The sequence below is a fragment of the Chrysemys picta genome, chromosome 3 (assembly GCF_011386835.1).
Source record: "Chrysemys picta bellii isolate R12L10 chromosome 3, ASM1138683v2, whole genome shotgun sequence".
NCBI lineage: Eukaryota > Metazoa > Chordata > Testudines > Emydidae > Chrysemys > Chrysemys picta.
In genome coordinates this window covers 169,881,033-169,902,903 of record NC_088793.1, presented here as the reverse complement: position 1 = coordinate 169,902,903, position 21,871 = coordinate 169,881,033, and the positions used below count along the sequence as shown (strand labels likewise).

The following is a 21,871-nucleotide window of genomic DNA, read 5'->3' as shown; positions in this document are numbered from 1 at the left end:
CACAGAGAAAGTGACAAAATTATCTTGTTTCAGACCCTACCCAACGTCTACCTGAGTTTGATTTACGGCAAAGGCAATGCAGTCTTCTGAACCAGTTTCGTACCAGACATGAATTTGTTCAGCAGCAGAATTTCAGTGGCGTTTTAGAGACAGTCAGTGTCAATGTGGGCAGCCACAAACCATGACACAGGGTTGAGGACTGCAAAATGACTCCACTTCCTGGAGGTCTTCGTGCCTTGAACATCGTGGCTTGGCTTGACCGAATTGCATACACCAAATAAATAATAAATGCCACAAGAACCAATCTGAGCATTTGCTGAATCGGATCTTAAGCTGCCAAAGACACATTGCCTTAGATAGTAAATATACTTCTGTTACCAGTAGTTATTCAGGCTATTAGAACTATTTAATGTACTAAAGTGCTTCTCTTGTTAAGATTCTATCAGCATTTCCATAAGAAACCCTTTATTTTCAAAGAGTTATCAAATGGTCTATATAAAATTGATGACCACAGAAATTTGTTATCCAGTCTTTTGGCTCAAAGCTATGTTCTTTCTTTTTGCAAATTCTGGTGAGAATTGTTTTGGCAGTTTTTCAGTTTCCACAGGGCAGTATGTTTTTTGGTTTTCGGTTTCAGATGTTTTTAGGAAAACTTGAAAGGGTAGAATGAAATTATCCTGATCATTAGCCTTTGGATATCTTTTTTTCCCTTGAAATTTAAAAAACTGTTGGATACTTTTTATTTAGTAAAATGGCTAATTAAACAACCATTTATAAAATATATTACTTTTTTAAAAATGCCAAGTATTTTATATAATGTTTAATATGAAGGCACACAACCAGGGTTAAAGGCTTTCGAAGTATGTACTGATACCTCAATGTCAATAAGGTGTATCACTTCAATGATCTGTCCGTCTAAGTAGAGTATGTGTTGGTGTGATGTGTAATGAATTTTAAAGGACTCCTTCCTGTGTGTTTATCACCATTAAATGAATGATGGACTCCTAATTATACAATCAGTTATTGCAGCAGCTAAAATGCTAATCTGTGAATTATAGCATGTCATTTTAGTGATTTGTGAGATATTATTACAATATCAGTGATCTCTGAGAAACTGCAGTGAAGTAAGGACTGTTGCTGAATGTGCTACCCCAAGAACATCCTCTCCTGCATAGTCAGAAAGCTGAGAGAACTTCTGCTTCGCTGAGGCAGCTCCCTTCCTCCCTCTCCCCCACTGCCCTGAGCAGAGCCCAGTGAGGACAAACAGAATTTAGTCCTATGATTAATTACTTCAGATTCTATTCTAATCCGCTGTTAATTCAAACTGTTTGAACACCAGTGAGCTATATTTACATGACTGAAGTCACAAAGAAAGAGAAGCTACTGAAACATGGTCTCTCGACCTAAAGGTCACTTATTTCAGCATAGACAAACACACATACAGGGCCAAACTTCGCTCTTGGATACGCACACCAGATTCCCACTGAAGTCAGTAGGGAGTCATGTATATCCTAAGGCAGAATTGTGCACGACTTACAATATTCTACGTTAAGAACTTACATGCAGCTTCACAGGGTTCAGGCCTTAGGGTGAAGCACAGAAAAAAACTGACAAATTTTAAATTTTATTTTTTTTACAAAAATAAACAATTTAAGGAACAAAAGTACAAAATTTTCTGAATGCACAAACTACAAAACAGTATGACATTGGTCACTTTTAGCATTTAGTTTATTGCTTTCACTGAAAGCAAATTCTCTAGACACACTATGCCTATAAAATGCATCTATTTATATAGAATTTAAGGCTAGTGTTGGTTTTTCATTTCATTTGTTCTAAGAACTAGTAAGAAGCACCTTAGAAAACCAAGGATTTGAGGATACTACAAATGGAAAGTTTTCCATGGCAAGATTTTCATCAAAAATTATGTTGTTCAAACTGCTGGATTGCTTTGCTGATCTGTCAGTGAAATACCTTAGGGAATATTTTGGACAGTGATTAAGGCCTTGATTCAGAAAAACACTTAAATATATACTTAAAGCTATCCCTATTCAGCAAAGCACTTAAGCATGGACTTAAATCTCCCTGGCTTCAGTGGGACTACTCATGCTTAAAGTTGCCATATGCTTAAGTGCTTTGCTGGATCAGGGCCTAAACAACTGAAATATGGCTTTCTTAAATTAAAGATAAATGTTTTCATAAACTTTTCAAACAAAATGAAAATTGGCTAAATTTTTAAAATTATAAATATGGCTGAGTTCCATTGATGATAGGCCCATAGTATTTCTACAAATGTTTTTGGTCTTGCATATCTGATAACATTGACACAAATGTTGATTGTCTTCTATAACATTTGATATTTAGCTTTGTAACTGATAAGCTTCATTAACTCTGTAGTGATTGTACTTGTCTAAATAAATATCATGGCAGAGGACCCAGACTTCCTATGGAAATTATGAACTTCCAACTCTGTGCAAATGTGTACAGATCATTAACCTTGGTTAGAAAGGCTAGAGTTACCTACTGCTTTAAAACCCAACTTATATTCCAACAGTGTATCACATTTTGTATTTTTTGTTTTGTTTTAAAAATCACATTTTGAAAATGTTGTTGTATTGCACATTCATCCTGGTCATGCAGGTCATTTCTTTAAAGTTTTGCTTAGCACTCTAGATTAGAATGAGTAATAGTGCAATTATCTCTCCCTCCCGCAGACATCTTGTACATAACAGCTGTCTATATTTATACACAAACAGTTCCTGTCATTTACAAGTCAGACTAAGCCACTTAAGCTGTCAGCCTGTCACTTTCACATATGTTATCTTGTCAGGATCAGGCACGATATGATTTGAGCCCATCTTGAAGAAGACAAGCTGCCGACCTAAACGGAACATGAAAGAAGAAAATAATTAGAAGTGATTACCAACATTTTGGTCTATTCCAAACACTGAAATCTCATATCCTGATTCTTTCTCTGCATTCTTTAAACTACACAGGAGGCCAAATTCTTCCCTCTTTCAAGCTGGTATAAATCTGGAGTCTTTCTGCTGAAGTCACAAGGGCCAAACTGCACTCTGCTACACCAACACTACATTGATTTCCATAGGTTTATTATGGATTCAAACCAGAATCACTAAGAGCAGAGCTACTCCAGGTATATGCTAGGATAAGTGGGGTCAAGATTTGGCCCTCTGGGGTTGCCCAGGTGTAACTAAGAGAAGCATTTGAAGATTAAAATTGTATTAATCTGATTTATTTATAGAGTTGAAGGAGCTTCTATAAGTCATCCCATTGATTTTAATGGGCTCTGGATAACAACTTAAATGAAGGGCACTCACTAGATCATGCAAGAATATCTTCTTGGCCTGCTTGAACCGCCTCAAAAATGTATATATGCACCAAATTTGGCCTAGTCTGAAACACAGATGCTAAATAAGTCATCTCCTGTTGTTCAGATTTTTAAGTCAACTGTAGCAGATTTTCCACTCTTACCAACAAACTAGTACAACAAAAAACACTGAGTGATGGGCAGCCTGTACAGTTTCCATTACATAATTAATCCTTTAAGCCACAGTTCATTTAAGGCTGTCCTTCAGAAAGGGGTTGGTTGTTGGTATTTGCTGGTGCCTCGCTAGCCCTTTCTGCTCTCATCATGCTTGTCGAACTAAGATCTTTCTTACATCCCCTCTATCTGGATGTGATCCCAGCATACTGAAATCCCTAGGGCACCCACTGTAATTGATAAAGTTGAGTCACTGGAATATACGCTACTGTGTCTTTAGGCAGTAATTCAACCTTCCCCACCTTCTGCCTCAAGGTAATACAGCCAAATGATATTCCCACAAATCCTGCCTCTTCAGCTGGATAACATTTCCCTAAAAAACCTATCACATGCTGATCTGGATGCCAACACATATGGTTTTAAATAATCAATAACTCATCAGAATGCCTGAAAATCAAGTGATAATGTAGCAGGAATTAAAGTATTATTTTAAAGAATTATTTTGATGGTGCTATTCAATTAAGGGAGCTGTTCCTTTCTTCCTGCAAATCTCACCAGAGCTCAAGAAGGTGTTTTTAGTGGTATATTTGGTAAATCTGATTGTCATGTAATGGACAGTATGAGATGATCAGCTAGAAAGTGTTGGCTCCTCAGGATAAGGCTTGCATAAACCTGTGATATATATTCTTCATTCTAGGTAGGCTCTGTTCATGTCTTTGGGGTGCACAATGGATGTGAAGATCCACAGCTGCATACCACACCTTACAGCTAATACCATCCTATGGACACCTTTTTTAAAAAAAGGTGTCTATTGTGGGTGCCTCCAGTTTTGGGGTACCTGAGTGAGATAAAGAGACAGATTTTGGCCTGGTCTAAATTAACATAGCTCCACTGAAGTCAAAGCTACATTGATTTACACTAGCTGAGAATCAGATTTAGGGTGTCTCTAGTTGGACACCAGAAACTAAGCTACCAAACTAAGTGGCCACTTCTAAATATGTAGGCCTGCATCTTTGCTATCTACCCACAATGGGGCACAATGCATGAGCAGTTAAAGTAGCACAATGTTATGCCCAGGTAGTGTTGTCATTTTTACATTTCTGCCTTAACCATTTTACTCCCTTTCTGATGATTTGTGTCACTACTGTACCATCATTTACATATAGATCTTAGTACACAATGACTTTGAAGATTAGAGCTGATTTTCCCAGAGCAGAGCACTACTGTACAGAGAAGCTGAAGGAGATTTTTATTATGTAGTCTTATCACTTCTTTAAACTAGGGGTTTACAGACTCAAGTATTTGTATGGCTCCCATTACCACAGTATCTGAGCCCCTCACAACACTCCTCTGAGGTAGGGAAGGGCTATCGTCCCCTCAGACAGGAACTGAGACAGGGAAGGTATATCTAGACTGCTTTTTAAACCTGCAGCAGCAAATTTCAGTTACTAGGGCTACCGACAGGCTCACACCAAAACCAGCTGTGTACATAGCGCAGCTCAGGCTTCAAAACTCATCCCCCACCGAGCTTCAGAGCCCGAGCTCCTGCCCAAGCCCAGACATCTCCACAGCTGTTTTTAGCGATGTAACACAAGTCTAAAATTCACTGCCACCGATTTTCACACACACTGTAGACATTTCTTCAGAAGCGAAGTGACTTACCCAAGCTCACCCAGGAAGTCTATGACAGAGCAGAGATTTAACCCCAGCTCTCCCAAATCCTAGGATGGTGCCCTAGCAACTGAACTATCCTTTGTCTCGAAGGTTGTGCCAACTCTCCTTACCAACAAACAGCATCTAAACCAGAACATCAGCTGCTTATTTATTATAGCTGACGACAGCACAGTATTTCTGTCAGGATCAGGACCCTCTTCTGTCTGCCAGAGGGTCATAGCTAAGTGATGGAAGGAGGGAGGAGAGAACTTGTTTGGCCTAATTTCAAACCAGATCATATGGACTTGAATGTTTCTTTCAAATTCAAATGTTGGGCCAAATCTTGCCTATCTTACTCATGTGAAAACTCCCAGGGAGGTCAAGTCCCTGTGATCCCTGTCCAGCTGCCCCCAATTGATCCCTTCATGCCAGGCTCTTCTGAGTCAGTGCACAGACCCCCCCTCTATGGAGCACAAGGAAAGTACAGCCTAGCCCACCTCCTCTGCTCAGCCCCAACTGAGGGTTAAGAGACATCCTCCCATCTCTAGCAACTATTCTCCCATGAGCCTACTCCAGTGTAACTCATTCACCAGCTGCTGCATTTGTTCAATAGCACCGGTTACCTGTCCACGTTGTCTGGTTGGTCAGGACAAAAGCTTTGCACTGGGAGTGATTCTCGCAGACCTCGATGGCTTCGCCGACATCGAACACAGAGAGGAGGCAGCCCTTGTGATGGTAAGAAGGCCAGCACCTGTAGTTCTCATCGGGAATAGCAGCTTCAGGTATCTGTTGGTACTCTGCAAAAACCAGAGCTAAACAATCAGTTGGAAAGCTCTTCTGAAAGGGTTTGTCAAAGTGCTGGGAGGGTGGGAGAGAGAAGGGACATCTCTCATAATCTATCACATAAGATTTTCATCACCTCTGGTGCTCTAATTTATTTATTTATTTTATAGAAAAGGATCTGTCCGTAAAACTGTGCGTACACAAGATGTTTTTGCCTCTTTCCTGAGCAGGCACGATAGATTTTATATGGGGTTTTACTGGGAGAATGTCCCATTCAATAAAGAGCATCCACTTGAATGAACTGATTCCCTGTCCTCGTTCTTAACACTGAATGGGATTGTCAGGGTGAGACCTGATCAGGCACTCCTGCCCCTCCCTCTCAGCCAGGAGAGCATGTTATTTCACTCTAGCTTCTTTAGAACATGAAGAAAAGACAGGCTTTTAATTAAGCAAACTTTTTTCCTTGCTCAGATTAACACAAAAGGGGAGTTGCTTGATGGGTCTCGGGGGGGTGGGAGGGGGAAGGAGGGACAAAAAGAGCCCATAAAGCATGTCAGCTTGGTTCTTGCCCAGCTCCTCTGCAATTGCCCTGTGGATTACTTGGCTCCCTTGGCTGCCGTTCAGTCTCTCTTGCCTTTATGAGCTCCCTCTTGTTCTCTGTTCACAGCTCCTCTCAGTCTCCCAGCTGCTCTTGGGCTTCTCTGATGAATGCATCAGCAAAATTAAACTAATCATTTATAAATATTTCTACTTAGCTCCCAGAACACAGAAATAAAAAAATCATTCTATAGTTATTCTAATTGCATCTATTACGGAAATTGTAGCTGCGTGCCCTACTTCTTTAGTCACTTTAGTTCAAGGATCTTTTGCTTGAAACTGCAACGTTTCAGCCTGCTAATATTTCAGAGAGAGCTTTGTAAGGATGCTTCCAGTCCAACAGACAGTGTTTACTATAGACTTAACAGCCAACAGTTTGATTCATACACAATTACTCACCATTTAGGGTACATTCCATAATATTTATATGGAAAGTGAGTGAAATAGTCAATATGCTCTTATGACCCTGGTCAAAACAAAAATAAGACATACACCAACAGGAAACACAATAAGAGTCCAATCATGTCCCATTTAAGTCAATGACAAAGCTCCCATTAACTACTGTAGATGCAGGATCAGACCCCAGAATGGATTTAAAAAATGGGAAACAATTACCCAAAAAAAAGTCTCCTTAAAAAGCTGCTGCATGAATAAGAACGGTCACTGGTCAGACATATGTTATTAGTATTAAATGTAATGGAATTATTTGACCAGAGCTACAGCAGAGAGACTGATTTGAGTTGATTTGTGCCTTCACTCTAAGGTCAGTGAGACACTCCATGTAAGGCGAACAACGGGTCCAGTCTACCATTGCCCTGTTCCTTATGTAGTCAATTATACCAGTGCCAACCGAATGCAAAGTGGATGTGAAATGATCACCTTGCACCGGTGTGACTACAAAAGGTGCCAGGCAAAGGTGAATCAGTACACCTAAACGGACATCTGCAAGCTGGACATACTTTTTAAGTAACGGAGGAAAATGAACATCTACTATAGTGCTGGAATGCCGGTAGGGATCAAGCCTTGGGCCCTTACAGGGAACTCTCCTCAGAGCTTGCCAAGCTCCTGACGACAGCGTCTAAGGTCAAACTCTAGCAGGCCTTGGCAGGAAGTCTGCATAGCAACCCCAACATCATGTGATATATCTTCACTATACAAACAGAAATCTGTCTCCGAGTAACCCACCTATCAAACTGCAATTTACTTTTTTTTTAAATCTCCTACAGGCAAATATGTTTTAAAAGTCTCTCTACTAGATATTACATTGTTTCATTTCTAACGTGTTACTATATATTCAATGTTTCTCTCAACAGTTTCCCCCACTCCTTACCTGGGCTGCCCGGGGGCGGGGGGGGGGGGTCAAGTGGGACAATTTGCCCCAGGCCCCGCAGGGGCTCCCACGAGAATATAGTATTCTATAGTATTGCAACTTTTTTTTTAAATGAAAGGGGCCCCCGAAATTGCTTTGCCCCAGGCCCCCTGAATCCTCTGGGCGGCCCTGCTCCCTACCCTACCTACCATTACAATTCTTTAACCACAGTGAGCCAGAGCAGCTGAAGCTCTATTTCCTTTATTCATACATCTATCCAAAAAAAGCAGTTTTCATTCACTTTCAAAGAGACTGGGGGCTTGTTTTGACTGAGGGGTGTGAATTATAGATTGTGCTAATGTGTTGTGATTTAACTATCCCATGTAGACCCTGCTGGCGCAAATTCAAAAAGGTACCTAGGTCATGTTCATGTAAACATTAGAGTGAAGATAGTCTTTTTACTTGGAGCAGCTCTGAGGTGTGCAGCAGTGACCTCTTTGTCCAGTTCCTAGAGCAGGGAAGCCACAATGGTCTGCAAAAGTCTCTGAGCTCTGTACTAATGTAAATAGTATCGCAGTGTATTTAGTAAATGATAATCCAAACCACAAAAATATACACAGAGGAAGACTGATACATTCCCTGGCTGAGAAGTTACTAAGCTTCCTTGCACAGTCCTGGCAGAGGTAGAGACATAGGAGGCCAATGGGAAGTGTGGAGGAACAGGGCCTCCATGTGGATAGCTCTGGCAGAACCCCAAGACTGGCACATTTCTCAAAACACCCACAGATTCTTGGGTTTTCCAGCAGGGGTTCTGGAACAATTTTTATAGTGGCGGGGTGCTGAGAGCCATTGAACAAAACTCTAAACCTTATTTATAATGGAAACTACTTCAAGCCAGGGGTTACGGCAGCATCCCCAGTTCCAGCACCTATGTTTTCCAATATGGTGAAAGTGTAGGGGGGAGGGGAAATGTGAGGGGATTGTCATGGGGTTCCCTTTCCATTGTGTGGGTTTTCCTGTGGAAAGGCTGATGTCCTGAGCATGATGCATTTCAGCAAGCACAATGTGAAGAGATGGGCAGTTTACTTTTTAAAAGCATTAAATTTTCCGACAGAAATCCTGATCCGATATCTACAACTGGACTTTGCATCAAACTTAGATCATTATGGATCCTCTCCTGCTTCCACTGAAGTCAACAGAAAATCTCCCATTGGCTTCAGGGGCACCACGCTCGGGTCCCTAACATATGAGTACAGTAACTGCCAACTGGTGTTGCTGTCAAAGTGAGAACCATATGGCAACCTCGACAGCCACATCAAGACACACTTTAGCTTCCTTCTCCATACATCACTTTTCCCCTTACCACGAATGTAATAACCCTTACTACATTTTCCCTTTAATCATTTTTTTCATGTCTATTTTTAAAATAGATGTGAGGGGGTGAGCTGCTCCTAAAGGCCAGCTGTGCCTCTGCCATAAGTGGCCATGCAGGGGAGGAACAGGAAAGGAGCCTTTGCCACTACTTGTGTGGCCTACAACAGGAAAGCCTAAATCATAGCCCTGAGTGTAGGGGCTGCTGTCAAGAGGCTTTGGTCCCCTGGCAGCATCTCACCTGAAAGAGGGCAGGATGAAGAGTAGGCTGAAATGTAGCTCCTTTCCCCCTCCCCCACCTCTCTCCTGCCAGCAGGGCTTTCCAGCCTTGCAGGGGAACAAGTTTGCTGTACCCCTTTAAACTGGTGCCACAAATTATTCCTCCTCCTCAATTAGGGATCTCCAGGAGACATCCTCCCCCCACCCCCCGCCCCAGGGCAGTCAGGCCCATGTGCTTTTTTGGGTTATAGAAAATATCTTAAACTGCTTGTACCTAAACCTAGAAAAAACTCTAACTCATGACAAGAACAACTGAATACTGGTCTGAGAAGTGAATCCTTTTCCAAAGATTCACCTTGTCTCAGAACATGATGATCTAGTATCTTTGTAATTTGCACAATGAAGAAAAATATCATGCGAATATCATGTGTATATCACTTCAAATCAAGGGTCCGATCCGTAGCCTTTACTTGTGTGAGTAATCCCATTGTGCTGTGAGTATTTGAAACCAAGACACTTTACTCACTTAAATAGGGATAGCAGGATAAGAAGCCCTTACTTGAAGGCAATTGGAGAGTTACTTAATTAACAGGAGTTCTGACAACACTAATTGGTATGTCCAATTAAAAGGTAAGCTATGTATTTTAGATATGCCCAAATGTAACCACTCAAATACATAATGAATCAAAATACTGATAAACGTGGTACTAATTCAATGGTTCAGAGAGCATTCCTCTCCTATTCAAAACTTGCTCAATCTGAGATAAACTATCAAGATGAAAAATAAACCCACTAAGTGGTAACTTTCCAGTCACTTACTTTCTATCCATTTGCTTTTATGTTCATGTCACTCACCTAGCTTTAGTGGTTCACTATGTAGGATATAGCAAGATAAAAATGTTACATAGCTCACTTGTACTTTGTTGTATGTATCAAAGAGAGAGGTTTGAATGAGATTTGTAGCCACATCAGGACTTTTTACCTGATGTGTGATATGGCTTAAGAAATCTAAGGTGCATTTCTCAAACAACTACTTTAAATGTTCATCCTGATCACAATGGTTCAATATACTTGTTCTATTTAGAAATACCCTACTGATTTAAAGACAGCTTTAGCTCAGGTTTTTGCCTTCCCAAACCTGAAACTTACTTAAATGGAGTCCATGGAATTTGAAGGCTCACAGCAGTAAATCACATCATAAAAAGGTCAAAGTTCTGGTCGATTTCCAGACTAATGGTGTTTAAAACCAATAAATACTTGCCTAATACTATAAATGCAGCCATAAATTTACACTTTCACATACATATACACAATCTGACATAGCATATTTAAAGTCTATCACTGTAAAGTCAAGGAATAGATCAAAGAATTACACTGTGTTCATAAATAATTCCTTACCCAAAATATTCCTTTTCACTTGTACATATTTTTGTAAATGTTGAAACAAATAAACTTTAACTACACTAGGCCGGATTCTGTTATCACTTATACCATTTTCATACCAGTTTAACCTCTGGGACCAAATTCTCTATTCACACTGATGTAAGTAGAGCCAGGCAGGAAACAGTTTGCCCATCCTACAAAAATTTGAGATTTCGAAACATTTTCCCAGCCCAAATCATAAGTTGAAATCTAAAAATTGTTCATGAACCAAAAATCCAAGATGTGTTTTTAAATAAATCATATTTCATTTAGGTTTTTTTTAATTATCTATAAATTAACCTGAATTTTGAAGTAAAAAGTCATTTCAAATTAAAAAACAAACAATGTTTCATTTCAGAACTTTTTCTTTCTCTCTTTCTTTCTAAATGGGAAATTAGTTGAAACGGACCCATTCCTATGAAGTTTGCTTTGTTTAACTGGCATTTTCCAACAAAAAGATTTTTAGCTGAAAAATTCCCCAAAAGCTCTAGATGTAAGGTAACTCACTCCAGCAAAACTGGGACCGTTACACTGGGAGAAAGTAAGTGTAAAGCAAGATCAGACTCAAGCCCATTAATTTATGTTACACTGCTGTAAATTGACAAGTAATTTAGATCAGGCCCAAAATGTCCTAAAGGCTCTGGCCCACCCCTATATTGCAGAAAAGACATCTTGACCATGTACCATTTCACAGGATAAAGTGATATATTTAAAAACTGAAATCAGTTCACGGCAAACTAACAAATCACTGACCAAATACTAGAATTAAAAACAAAATAGCAAAGCTTAAAAGGCACTAACATCCCAAAATTATCTTAGCAAAAAAATCACCTGTGTTGTCCCAGTGCTGACTCTAATCTATAAACATGCTCGTTTTCACAGTACCAGACTCAATTGTATAAATAACTCCAGGACTACATTATAAACAGGCTGTGGTTCCCCCTTTTAAATTGCTTAAATCACCTTAAATCTGACTTTAATCAGTCCTAATGACCATTTATTTCAGCCACAGCAGCTAGAGTGAATTTTTACTACCAGCTACAGCTACCAAGTGGGAAATTGCCCAGTCATCTTTTCCAGTTATCACCTGCCAATACACCATGGGTCAATGACACAGCTGCATCCTTGACAAAGTAATCCTGTTACTCCCTATTTCACCCCCACTTCCATTGTAATGATAAAATAATTAAACTTGCTTCTGGATTTCTTCCCCCCCTACTCCCAACTGCCCTTGCTTGTAGTTAAACATAAAGGGCCTGATTCTATCAATCTCAGTAATACCTTGCTATACAAATAGTCCCACTGATTTCCCAATGAGTACGGACGGTAGAACCCGACTCTAAATAACAGAAAAATATACTTACTGCTTCACACATACATTCAGATTAAGAAACAGAGCGAGAACTTTGTTATTACAACTGTTTGCCCTCTTGATATTACATTTGTTTGCTTGACTTTCAGCAGGTCTCATTTTACATTTTTCATTTGTCCACATTTCCATATGCTATATTAATTCATTCAAAAAGAATGCCCCATAAATATGGCTCTTAGGCCAAGTTAATGTGATTTTGCATTATACAAAAGCTTTTTTTTGGGGGGGGGGGTGCTACAGGCCCATGCCAGCAACAAAACGGTAGTATAGCAGGGAAAATTACTCATCAAGTTTATTCCATTTATCTCCACTTCCAATCACACTTGCCCTCCTCCACTAAATCACTGCAGCCATTTGGAGAGGTGCTGTGGTCCAGTGAAAAAAGCATCTGGATAGGACACTGACCTGCTGCATGACCTTGGGAAAGACACTTCCTTTCTGTTTCTGCTCCATCTTTTGTCTGTCCTGTCTATTTAGACTGTCAAACTCTTTAGAGCAGGGACGGTCCCTTACTATGTATCTGTACAGTGCCTAGCACAATGAAGCCCTTGTCTTGATTGGAGCCTGTCAGGGCTGCTGCAGTACAAATATTTGCATTTTGTCCTCCTGTCAACATTGCACCATGACAGGAGAAAAAGTTGGTTTTTTTTCTGGCTCATGCATTGACAATAGAACTGTTAACCAGGTTCCAACTACAGTGGCAGATTCTACCTGCAGTTATGCCTCTGCAGTGCAACCTCATTGAAGGTAGCTGTACCAGAGACTGGGGTTGCACAGATATGACGGAGGCAGAATTTGGCCAGCAAAATCTTCATTGGTGTATGAAAAACTGTATTAAAATTGTAGAGCTATCACTTTAAATGCTCGGGGAATTCCCAGGTCCTGCTTGCAGGCAGGGAGCTTTGTAGGAAAGTGTGTGAGCAACAGTGTGGCAGCAGACAGGCAGTCTAAAGTAAAGTGAGGTGACCTGTGCCTCTCTGTCTTAGGGAGCAGCCTGCTTTGTCTCTCTATTTTTGTATTATTCTTGTGTATTATTCTAATCTAAATTCTAAAAAAAATCAAGTATTGTTAAAATGCAACCTTCCTTCAAAAGTATTGTATGGTTTTATCTAACTTCTCTGTTCCTATGCTGTGAACATACCAAATGGTCGTGATACTGCACAAGCCAGAAAATGTATAGGGTCAGATTTTTAAACATATTTAAAAGCTGCTAAAGATGCAGCTAGACACATAGTGGAATTTTCAGAAGTTCCTAGGTGCATAGCACCCAGTTGGAGTTAGGCACCTAGTAGTGAGATTTTCAACAGGGCTTAACTGCCATTGGGAATTAGGCACCTCAGCACTTTTGAAAATTCCACTAGGTGCCTAGCTGCATCTTTAGCAGCCTAAATAAAATCTGGCTCCTAACACGTCTGAAGGTCCAGCCCAGCAGTTAGAAAAAACATTTTATTACTAAGCTGGTCAAATTTGATCCTAGAGCAATGGAAAGATAAATAATATGAAACTCCATGATGCCATTTTAGAGTCATTTTTCAGAGCAGAGAGGAAAGGAGTACCTTGGCAGCACAAGGGTGGAGATGTATATCCTACTGTCTACGAGGGAAAGGAATACAGTAACTCCTTATTTTCTCAGGGCTATGTCATTATATTTATGCTACAGCCCTGTAAAAGTGAGTCAGAGCTACACCCTATGGAAGTCAGCTACTGTCTCTCTGGGGCTGCTACATGCTGATGGTAGAGGCGAGCACTCTGTTCCATAACTACGCACTCCTAGTGGATTGGCCCCACTCCATGGGCCGATAAAGGTAGAGGTCAGACCATGCCTCTCCCCTTTTCATTTTTAGTCTCCTGCCCCATGTATGGCTGCAAAACGAATCCTTGTGCTCCCTAAAGTGGAGGGAGCACACAGACTGCTAGCAGTGGAGGCCCTTGCATGGCCAATGGGGAGGCTTCCTCCATGCCCCTCTATCCCGATGCGACTCAGGACATGTCTACACTTACCTCCAGAGCGATCAATCCAGCAGGGGTAGATTTATTGTGTCTAGTGAAGACGCAATAAAATCCACCACCAAGCACTCTCCCGTCGACTCCCGTACTCCACCGGAGCGAGAAGCATAGGCGGAGTCAACGGGGGAGTGGTAGCAGTCAACCTACCACAGTGAAGACACCACGGTAAGTAGATCTAAGTACGTTGACTTCAGCTATGTTATTCACATAGCTGAAGTTGCATAACTTAGATCGATTCCCCCCCCCCCCCCTTCTAGTGTAGGCCAGGCCTCAGTAAAAGGCCTCATACAATCTGGACCTATATGGTTGTGCGAAAGGACACAACAGGGGCATAATCCTGACCAAAACTAATTCATTTTAGAATCTGTGAGACTATTTGTAGGGAATTGTTTGTAATGTAGTCCTATCTGTAACATGTGTGTCTTTAAGTATCTTCAAGAAAGTGCTTATTGTCTTTTGTAGCTCAACCTAATATGGCATATAAAAACTGCCTGAATATAATCTGTTCCCACCCTCCAAAGTCTCTCTCTCTCTCTCTCTCACACACACACACACACCACTAAAATTTCTTGAGCAGATTTATAATTTCTCAAGCAGGTTGCTATAGTATTTTTTAAGAAACATTATTGCACTGTAAATATTTACATACAGCGCAACCCTGCCAAAATGTCAAAGGACAAAGGAAAACAGGGAATGTCTTTTACCTTACTCCCTGGCATTCTGTCTCTTGAGTCCTGTAAATGTACTTGGTTCAAACAACTGCTTTTATTTCTGCTAATTATGCCTTTCTTTTGGCTAACCCACCCCTCAAGACTTAATAATGGGTCACCTATTTTCTTTAATGAATAACAAAGCTACAGGATTGACTAGCTGTAGTGCCTCTCATACATGTCTGTGTAACTCCAGAATTCACTGAAAGGTTGGGTTGGGAAGGTTAGACTAAAACTCCAGAGCCAGACCCTGAGTTGGTGTAAATCAGCATCACTCTTGAAGTCAATGGAAGTTTTGCTGTAGACTTCAAGGAGGAAGGAATTTCACCCATGAAATCCAATGGGTTTGTTTAGTATAGTATTCTTGCAGTTATAGCAATGCTACTATCATTTTTAGAAAAAAAAATTCACAAGGAAATGTATGATCCACATTGTTCAATGTTCGAAGAAGAAGAGACTAATATCTCATTACAGATAAAAGCATTTGAACACAGTGTCATTCCAAACAGTGTAGCACCTGTATAACAATTTTGTGTTATTTACAATTACAAAAAACTTACATGGCTACTGAAGGACTTCTGACCCCACCCCTTCTCTGTTTTGCTTCAATAATTTAGAAGCAAAGTCCAGAGTATAATAGAATTTACAACACTGTAAAATGTTTTACAGCTGAAACACAGTGAAAGCTTAAGACCCAAGTCCTTCTGTGACATGACCATGTTTCATGTTCTTAAATTTAATTTATGGGCAGGCTCAGATTGACAAGAACTTTCCTAGTGTCACTTTCCTACTGATGGTCAATATCACCTTTCTCACTTGAAAAGGGTTTCCATGCAAAAACATAGGCTTAGATAGAGAAATCTGTTTCATGAAAGGCCAGATTTCAGCTTTTTCCTTAAGTCCATTTTCAGAGATCACCATCACATCTTGTAAGGATTTACAACTCTCTATTAAAGACAATGGATAACTCTGAGTTTCTAGATCTAAATCAAATTATGAAGCACCATGAGTTGAACCTTCTAATGTTCCTTTTTTTAAAAGGGAGATCGCTTCCAGTTCACTGGATCTGAACCTACTATTGTGGCTTTGGTTTCAGTATAAATTCTATACCAGAACAGGCTTATTTTCTAGGTCTCTTTCAGATGCAGCAGGAATCTGTTGGTAACAGTTATTTGGTGAGACTGCAGCCCAAAATGGAGGTAACGTCACATGAGCAGTTAATTTCTTGAGATTTCCATTATTCAAGATGGTGGAAATCTTGTGAGACCAGGTCACCTGATGAGATTTCCACCATTTAGACCGAAATCTTATGAGAACAACCTTGTAAGCTTTTCATAGAATCATAGAATATCAGGGTTGGAAGGGACCTCAGGAGGTCATCTAGTCCAACCCCCTGCTCAAAGCAGGACCAATTCCCAACTAAATCATCCCAGCCAGGGCTTTGTCAAGCCTGACCTTAAAAACCTCTAAGGATGGAGATTCCACCACTTCCTAGGTAACCCATTCCAGTGCTTCACCACCCTCCTAGTGAAAAAGTTTTTCCTAATATCCAACCTAAACCTCCCCCACTGCAACTTGCCTCATTTTAACCTGAAACCAAAGCCTAATTCCAATTCAGCCTTGAACCCAAACCACAATCCCGAGCCCAAATCTAAATCAGCTCTGCATCTGACAAACAGCCTCCTCCCCCTCTCACTATATTATAGAGCAAGACAGAAAAAGAACAAACAAGCCACAACTTACAAAAATATTTTCCCCTTGCTTTGGGAGAGAGTTATACAGTGTCCTGTGAAGTGCTGCTGGTTTCTCTGTCTTTCCACGGACAACATTTTCAGTGGTGTTTTAAGGTGAAATTTGTCTCACCCACATAAAATGCAAGGGATTAGGGAGGTGAAATCCCGCCCCTCCCCCCCCCCCGCCGCCCAGGCAGGGCCAGAACATGGGAGTGTAACTGCTTTTGTGACTGCTACTGCCTCTGCGGCTGCTGAACTGATGGGTTGGAACAGTATCCGTGCCCCCCTCCCCCACCACCACCACTTGCAAGAGTTATTACGTGGCCCAGTGGCCCAAACTACTTAGTCTGTGGTCCCAGTATGGCTTGGGAGTAGTGTTGCCTTGTGTGCTGGACCAGCATTTGGCTATTCTCCTGAGCACCCAATCCTCCCCAACCACCACACCCTGCCTGAGTTGTCATGTGCTAAAAGTGAAATCTTGCGAGAGAAGAACCTGTGTGGAGAAGGAAGGATATGCCTGGACACATGGGGCCTGATTACACTCATTTGCACTGGGGCCTCTGGGAGGATAAAGTAGGGTTACCCAATGTCCCAATATGAGGGGCTTTTTCTTGTATACGCAACTATACTCCCCCTACCCCCAAAAAAGTGTCCCGATTTTTCATCCTTGCTATCTGGTCACCATAGGATAAAGGGGCCTTAAAATATGAATACATTATATATACACACCCACTTTAAGGTCCTTTTACATGACTGTAGTGGTGTAAAATGGCCTTATGGCAAATGAGAAACAGGCCCATGCATTCTGAAGATATGGTATCTAAGTATGAAAATTTACCCATAAGTAGTCAAATCTTGTTTCAGTGTAATTTCTGTGAGGATATTTGATTTCTCTTGATTGCCATTGGCTGAATCCTCACATAAAATAATTTAAAGAACCTCAATGTTACATTAAATTAGAATTGTATTAGAATTGCATAAAACTGTACTCACATGCTCTATGTGCAGTTACACAGGGCAATGTCTATACCCTTTACTCATGTTGAGTAGCACTTTGCACCCGGAGCAGTTTCGCAAAAGTTAATGGGACTGCTTGCAAACAAAGACACTAGCCAACTTGAGTAAGGGTAGCAGAATCTGAGCCACAGTTATTCAGGATTATACATAACTAAACCACATATGAAATACAGAAGCCTAATGTGAGTGCAGATCTGCTCCATATCAGTGAAGCCTTGCACTGTTACATCTAGCATTGCTGTCTTGGGTTTTCTCCCGGCAATTCTTTATAAGCAGGACAGCCTTTAAAATTCAAAAGCTCATATTGTCCTGACATAGCAGCTAAATCTGGAATCAGCCAGCATCCCAGAAAAACCTCAACCTTCCTGGCACTTCCTCAACAAAGGATTTGTTTGTACTGTTGATTGTGCTGCTGAGAATGATTTGACTGTTGACAGGTATCACTCAGCAAAGACTGTGATGAAAATCTGAACATTAGAAAGTTAAATGAACACCTGTAACAATTTTCTTGCCAATTTTACAACAAAATAAATATTGAATTATTTGTGATTAGTGGGCCAAATTCATCCCTGGGGTCAGAGTCCACTAAAGTCAGCAGAGTTACACCAGGAATACATTTGACTCATGGGTCTGTCACAAGGGAAATGCTTTACTGAACTTTTCAAATTCTTTACCCTAAATCCATCTTCATTTATCACCCATCTCTTTCTCTCTGCTATGCATGTGCAGCAAAACCATCATATTTTCCTATCACCCTCCCAGCAACTCAAAGTCTGACATGGATATTGCACCTACAAAAAGATAAATTCTGCCCAGCATCTTTTTTTGGTGGTGTGGCTAAACAAGAACATTTACCTATTACCTTCTTTCAAATGTTACAATCTGTAATGTGTTCTTCGAGGTAGAATATGTATCCCTCTCTACAGCGTATGTTTGAAAAGCACTGTATACATTTATGGTGCTATGCAAGAGATTTTTGTTAAGATGTAAAAGAAAAACCTTAGCATGTAAGCTTTATGCAATTTCTTTGTCAATTTATGCAGTTTTGTTACCGTATCGCTGCTGCAAGCTGCAGGGATTTTCCCCTGCAGAGCAGATCGGAGGCTTAATGCTTCTAACCTGCAGCAGCTGCAATATCTGCAAGGAAATCCCATGAATTTTAGGATATCCATGCAGAGCCAGGATATTAGCATGGAGATAAATTGGTTCCCTCTTCATGGGCTCCCTGCTTTGGCCTGCCCCAAACTCCCACCTCAGGGAAGTTCCAAAATGCAGATTGGGAGATAAGTCTTTGGGCATGATGAACCTTTCAGCATGAATTTATAATGCAGATTTCCCATAGGTTTGACCTGGTTGATGGCTGCACTCCATGGCATCAACAACCCGCCTTAGTACCTTCCGTGGTACCCATGGAACTCTGACTACCTGGAAGCCCTGCTGTGGACTTCAATTTCCATGACTTCAGGGGCCTTTTTGGTCTCTTCTCCTTATTTCTGCTCCCCTCCACACCTCACAGTCTAGATCGAGCCAATAGCTTTACATTTGTCAAAGGAATACTTTACCAGCTTTCGGCATCCATGTAGCATTCTGTAGGTATGTGCCACTCTTGTACAAATGCAAAACTTTTTCTAGCTGAGCCACTGTTTCATCTATTCCCCAGTGGAGTTCTCCTTTAATAGTACAGAAAAACAGTGATTTAGACAAAGAACTTGGAATTAATAGGGATTATACCTGAGTAAGGTCCAAAGGATCAAGATTCAGTTGTGCCAAACTGTGTGATGTTTTTGTGATGTGGACTTAAAGTCCATGAGGCATTACAAAGTGACTGCCAAATTGATTTTCATATATGCGATGAGTCAAGCCCTAACCCTGTGTCTCCAAAGCTGAGCAGCTAGTGTACTGAGACAGCCAGCTTCCTGTCTGAATATGATAGGATGGGTTACCCACAAGAGATGAAAACTCCTTTCCAGTGAATTCCCTTTGAAATTATTTATAGCCTGGCACATTATACCTCCCCATAAAATGTACTGAAGACCAGGCAGGAAAAAAAAACCTCTGGCGTGAAATCAAAAGTACAGTTAAGACATACTCAAGCTACTCTTGTCTGAATGTCATTTTATGATAAAGATAATTTTATGGTCTACTCTGGAGTCTAAAGCATAAAATAATCTCTAATGTCATCTGGGAGATGTATGCAATAAATTGTCTCCGTGGTTCTAATTCCTCTCGGTAGAGATAGCCCATTCAAGGTCCTCCACACCAATGAATCCCTTAACATGGGATTAACATTTTGCAGAGGGCTGTGCATGAGCCCTTTGGTCAGGATGAATTTCACTCTGTGGGCTGGCTTGTTCCTCCTGAGATCTGCACGCAGAGGAGACCAAATTCTGAGTCAAATACTGCTCTGGTCAAACTGCCATTGCCTTGCAGTGGGAACTGCACCTATGTAAGGGTGGAATTCATCCCCGTGCTGGGGCCCAGGACAAGACACATACTACTTAAATACTACTTAAGACCTCAAAATAGAGAGTTAAATGGTATATAGGCCTCATCTTAGCGCCTCTGATCAGGAGTGAATTTAATTCTAAGGGCATGTCTACACTCCATCTGGAGGTGTAATTCCCAGATCAGGTAGACTTGCATGTGCTAGCTCTGCCCAAACTAGCACCTAAAAATAGCAGTGTAGCCAAAGTGGCATGAGCAGCGACTCAGGCTAGCCACCCAAGTACAATCCCATCAGAGATACTAGGTAGATGCTCCAGTGGCTAGCCCATCCACCATAGCTACACTGCAATTTTCAGCATGCTCACTCGATCAAAGCTAGCATGGGTACATCTCCCCAGGCTGGAACTTACACCTCTAGCTGCAGTGTAGACATGCCCTAAGTGAAAGCAGAATCTGGCCTTAAAGCAATACATGTAAATGTAACACCCTTCCCCCCCCTCTACCCCCAAACACTCAAGTTTACAGTGATATGAAAAAGGGAGACATTTGGCAGTATCACATATTTACAGTGGGATTACCTGTCGCATTGACTATCATATCCAATAATGGTCTTAAGGAGGATGGAGCACTGTGTGGCAGAAGATATGTAAAAAAAAACCTGCAATGGAAAAGTAACCCATAGTTTAAAATAAAGTTGGCAAGGGTCTAGTAACCACTGAACAACATAAACTATTAGAATTTTATTCCTTAAGTCCCTGACCTATTCAGGAAATATAATCATATTCTATAATCAAATAAATATATAGCGGAGGCTAGTCACACAGCTGTCTGGCATACCTAGACTAAGCTGCTATACACAAGGCTGCCTTGTAACTACCTGTAAATGTTCCATTAACATAGAAATTTGCTGTGAAGCCCTATGGATTGTGACTATTTGCAAAGCTGTCTGTACTTGGACAAACTTTATTAAAGGGACACTGTCAAACTCTGAAGTCTTGTTTTTTCCCCTCAAAACCTTAAAAATACAGGTCAGATTTATGCTTATTTCATTTCACCAATTATTTCCTTTTCAGTTCTGCATTATTTTTAGGCTTTAAGATGAATTCAGGACCTCTTCAATATTCCCATGGTGGGGTCATCATTAACATGCATTCGTGATGTTCCTGAATGGACTCCATGTTTGAATACACATTCTCTACTAAATCAAAACAACAACAAAAAAAGCCTGCTAGGGATTCAGGTAGTTTGCGTTGCTTTTCCTAGGGAGGAAACGGCTGTAAAATGAAGGAAACAAAAAGTAAAGCAGATTCTACAATTTCCAGCCTAATTTCTCACAAGCTTGAAACAAGCATCTGGTTGTGAAGGCTCTTGCCCTGTGCTCAGTGCCTGATGATACTGAAATGCGAACATTTAACTGGTAATGCAAGTTAAATGGTGATGGCTTCACAAAAACACATCTAGGATTTGGAAAAGCGGGCACAGCAATAATTTTTTTTTTTGTAATTAAAGGTATGCTGATTTCACTTCTCTATTATTATTTAAAGGTAGACGTAATTTCACAGTGCCCCTTTAAATTTCTGTTGCTAAGCCAGTATTACTAAACTCTACAAACCCTGTTGCAGAGGGAACATTAGATAAAGATGGACAGTTTAGGAGTTGGTAATATAAACAAAAGTATCAGACATAAATATTAGGTAATGAGCAGAATGGTAACACAAATAGGAAATTTTACTG

General features: G+C 40.7%; 1 protein-coding gene across 1 annotated transcript in view; it reads right to left on the bottom strand.

The window, feature by feature from the left end:
* Positions 1-1,605: 1,605 nt before the first annotated feature.
* PKDCC (protein kinase domain containing, cytoplasmic) overlaps positions 1,606-21,871 on the bottom strand; it is a 45,111-nt gene continuing 24,845 nt past the window's right edge. Inside the window, exons 4-7 of the mRNA XM_005301259.5 lie at positions 20,716-20,795; positions 19,255-19,362; positions 5,776-5,949; positions 1,606-2,878 (exon numbers count right to left, since the gene is read on the bottom strand). Coding sequence (XP_005301316.2) covers positions 2,793-2,878; positions 5,776-5,949; positions 19,255-19,362; positions 20,716-20,795 — 448 coding nt within the window. The 3' untranslated portion in view covers positions 1,606-2,792. The remainder of the gene's footprint in view (positions 2,879-5,775; positions 5,950-19,254; positions 19,363-20,715; positions 20,796-21,871) is intronic.